The sequence below is a fragment of the Populus trichocarpa genome, chromosome 14, assembly GCF_000002775.5.
Source record: "Populus trichocarpa isolate Nisqually-1 chromosome 14, P.trichocarpa_v4.1, whole genome shotgun sequence".
Taxonomy (NCBI): domain Eukaryota; kingdom Viridiplantae; phylum Streptophyta; class Magnoliopsida; order Malpighiales; family Salicaceae; genus Populus; species Populus trichocarpa.
Genome location: NC_037298.2, coordinates 3,090,524 through 3,093,793, shown reverse-complemented (window position 1 = coordinate 3,093,793; position 3,270 = coordinate 3,090,524). Strand labels below are relative to the sequence as shown.

Genomic DNA, 3,270 nt, shown 5'->3' with positions numbered 1-3,270 from the left:
AAAATCTCCTATTTCCAATTGTTGGTCTCTGCTCTAATAAAAATTAAAATACACCATTTACAACTATAGGCTTACTACAATTAGGCTTTAATTAGAGGTATAATTGTATGGAAGCATATGGTTTGATGGTTTGCAAGACAATCATTCTGACACATGTAAAAATAGAAAACAAGACGGTTTTTTTATAACTCAATAATATTCTACATGATGTTCTAATTGCTCTCGGTTATTGCTTTAAAATTCAACTAGATGAGATGAAGAAAATAGCAAATATTTCAATTTTTAATATATATTGAAATCATATATGGTATATTTATTTTGAATTCAATATTTTAAATTAACTGAACATAATAACATAATAATATCCCAAACTTTATGTATTTATCATGTATATAAAGGAACCTAGTTCTCCAGAAAAGCTCAAATAATATAAATAAAAGTTAAGTAGACCAAAGCTGTCTTTGTAATAATTCCCCTCCTCTCGTTCGTGTTTTTTTTTAAGTTCAAAACTAAACGCAAGAACCCCTCTCTGTCAACATTTTCTCTTTCTTCCATGCCTCCTGTTTCTCTTCATTAAATTCCATGCCTCCTGTTTCTCTTTCTCCCTATAAAAACGACCCTCCAAAACACCTTGAAGGCAACAATCACCAACATCGAGAACTTCCTTCATCTCCATTCTTTGCCTCTTTCTCTCCTTTTCTCTCCTTTTCACATCTGAAAGAAGAAGAAAAATCAAGTTCCTCTCTTCCATATAATACAAAGAAACCAAAATCATGAGGTCTTCTGTTGGACTTGCAAAGCCATGCACAGTCCCACCCACTAGAGACATGACATTGGAGTGCTGCACTCTCACTCAACCCATAAAACTCAACAAAAAGTTCTTACAAAATCAACCTCTAAAAAATTGGGAAGGCCTGCTTGACCCGGTTCGCCATGAATCGGCGACTGCATCCCGGCCGGTTAAACTAAGACGGAAATGGATGGAGTATCAAGGTATTCGAAACTGGGAAGGTTTGCTTGACCCTCTTGATGATAATTTACGTGGAGAAATTCTTCGGTATGGACACTTTGTCGATGCTGCATATAAGTCTTTTGACTTCGATCCTTCATCACCCACCTATGCAACCTGCCGGTTCCCAAAGAGCACATTGTTTGAACGGTCCGGTAAACCGGATACTGGTTACCGGCTAACCAAACATCTACGTGCAACATCGGGAATCCAAATCCCACGTTGGATTGAAAAGGCACCTAGTTGGGTGTTTACCCAGTCCAGTTGGATTGGATACGTAGCCGTTTCTCTAAACAAGGCAGAAATTGCGAGGCTAGGACGCAGAGACGTGGTGATTGCCTTTAGAGGTACTGCCACTTGCCTTGAATGGCTGGAGAATCTTAGAGCAACCCTGACTCAACTGCCAAATTCAGATTGTGGCAAAAAAGGCTCGGACGATTCTGGACCCATGGTAGAAAGCGGATTTTTGAGCCTTTACACTTCAGGAACACCAATGGGTCCTAGTTTACAAGAAATGGTGCGTCAAGAGATCAAAAGGCTACTCCATACTTATGGTGATGAACCTCTTAGCTTAACCATTACAGGACACAGTCTTGGAGCTGCACTTGCTACTCTTGCTGCTTATGACATCAAGACTACATTCAACTGTGCGCCACTTGTGACTGTCATTTCTTTCGGAGGTCCGCGTGTCGGTAACAGGAGTTTCAGACGACACCTGGAAAAACAAGGAACGAAAGTCCTGCGTATTGTAAATTCAGATGATGTAATAACAAAAGTACCTGGATTTGTAATTGATGGGGAGAACAATGTGCCAAATAAAGGAGACCTCAATATGGCAAGCTTGCCTAGTTGGATCCAAAAAAAGGTAGAGGACACACAATGGGTCTATGCAGAAGTTGGCAGGGAGCTAAGACTTAGTAGCAAGGATTCTCCATATCTCAATAGCATCAATGTAGCAGCATGTCATGATTTGAAGACTTACCTGCATCTGGTGAATGGATTTGTAAGCTCCTCCTGTCCTTTTAGAGCAAAAGCAAAGCGTTTTTTTCTTAGCAACCACCGTAGATAAAATAAACAACGACGACGACAATAATAATAATAAAAGAACAAGAGGCCTATGGAAGCTAGGGTTTAGGATATCCGTACATAAATTAAATAATACTTTGTTATGGGCAGGTAGAATGAAATATTCATTTTTCCCCCATGGTTGGCATTACCCGCCAAACGCGGGGGTGGGCATTGCCATTCTTTGTTAACAGAAGTTGAAAATTGAATCACCATTGATTTTACTTCCCTGAAACTAAAATGCATATTTCATCAAGTTTCTTGCCTCCGTTTAATCGGGCTTGGCGGATCATTTCTTCCCCTTTTCTTTCTCTTTAGTATGTATATTACAGAAAAGACAAGAACGTATTTTATATAAAAGATAAGAAAAAACATAAAATAAAATATTCTTTAAATAAATATTTACATTTTTAAAACATGATGAAAACTTGTCCTCAATATCTGTCTTTTCAATCTCAAAACAATAACTAAAAACTACTAATAAATTTACAACCTTGTCAATTCATACTCGTCTTTAAATGATGAATACACCTTCTTTTTTTTACTGCTAAGGAAATTCGGTCCCACAGCAGTAATCTATACAGTCGAGAGCAATTAGTTTATAACTACCAAATTACCCCTACATCCAACAATATCTTGAAAATTGCCCGTCAAAGACACCGACCCGGAGCTGCCCTACCAAATGCAAGAGCCGTCCATTCCGATCACGCAGAACCGTTAATGTGGAAATTAGTGACAGTCCTTCACTATACAATAGCATTAATGGAAGTTCCTTCAAGTTTACCACTGTAAAGCTTAAAGAGTCATTGTATAAGTATGTGCTTAATTATTTCCAACTATAATTGGACTGACGTAGAAGTTTGATCATTTCATGTTTCTCGTTTCTGGGTAGGTCTGTGTGCAACACAATTTGTCCTTGCTGACAATCGATCCTCTTCTCCATAATGTAAGAGGATTCAATCAAGTCTAGTTCTATATATAATCCATTTTAGCACTGTGTGGTCTATATAGCAGTTGGTTTCCGTACAATAATAAATGCAAGAACGTAAAACATCAGCATGGGATATATTCAACATAGTTAGTGATGATAGACTATGAGCATTATTACCTCAATAATTTTGGAGAATCTCCTAATTCTGCGCAAAAACCCAATGCCTTGTAACCCAAAGTTGGTCTATATGACAGGGTGATATATA

The 3,270-nt window shown here is 37.9% G+C and overlaps 1 protein-coding gene across 1 annotated transcript; it reads left to right on the top strand.

The window, feature by feature from the left end:
* The first annotated feature begins 568 nt into the window (after positions 1 to 568).
* On the top strand, positions 569 to 3,068 carry LOC18105067 (phospholipase A(1) DAD1, chloroplastic). The gene has a single exon (XM_006375078.3). The coding sequence runs from the start codon at positions 774 to 776 to the stop codon at positions 2,076 to 2,078; it is 1,305 nt and encodes a 434-aa protein (XP_006375140.2). The 5' UTR covers positions 569 to 773; the 3' UTR covers positions 2,079 to 3,068.
* The last annotated feature ends 202 nt before the right edge of the window (positions 3,069 to 3,270 follow it).

Bases quoted from the DNA above. Each gene is read 5' to 3' on its own strand.
- LOC18105067 (XM_006375078.3), top strand. From the start codon at position 774: ATGAGGTCTTCTGTTGGACTTGCAAAGCCATGCACAGTCCCACCCACT.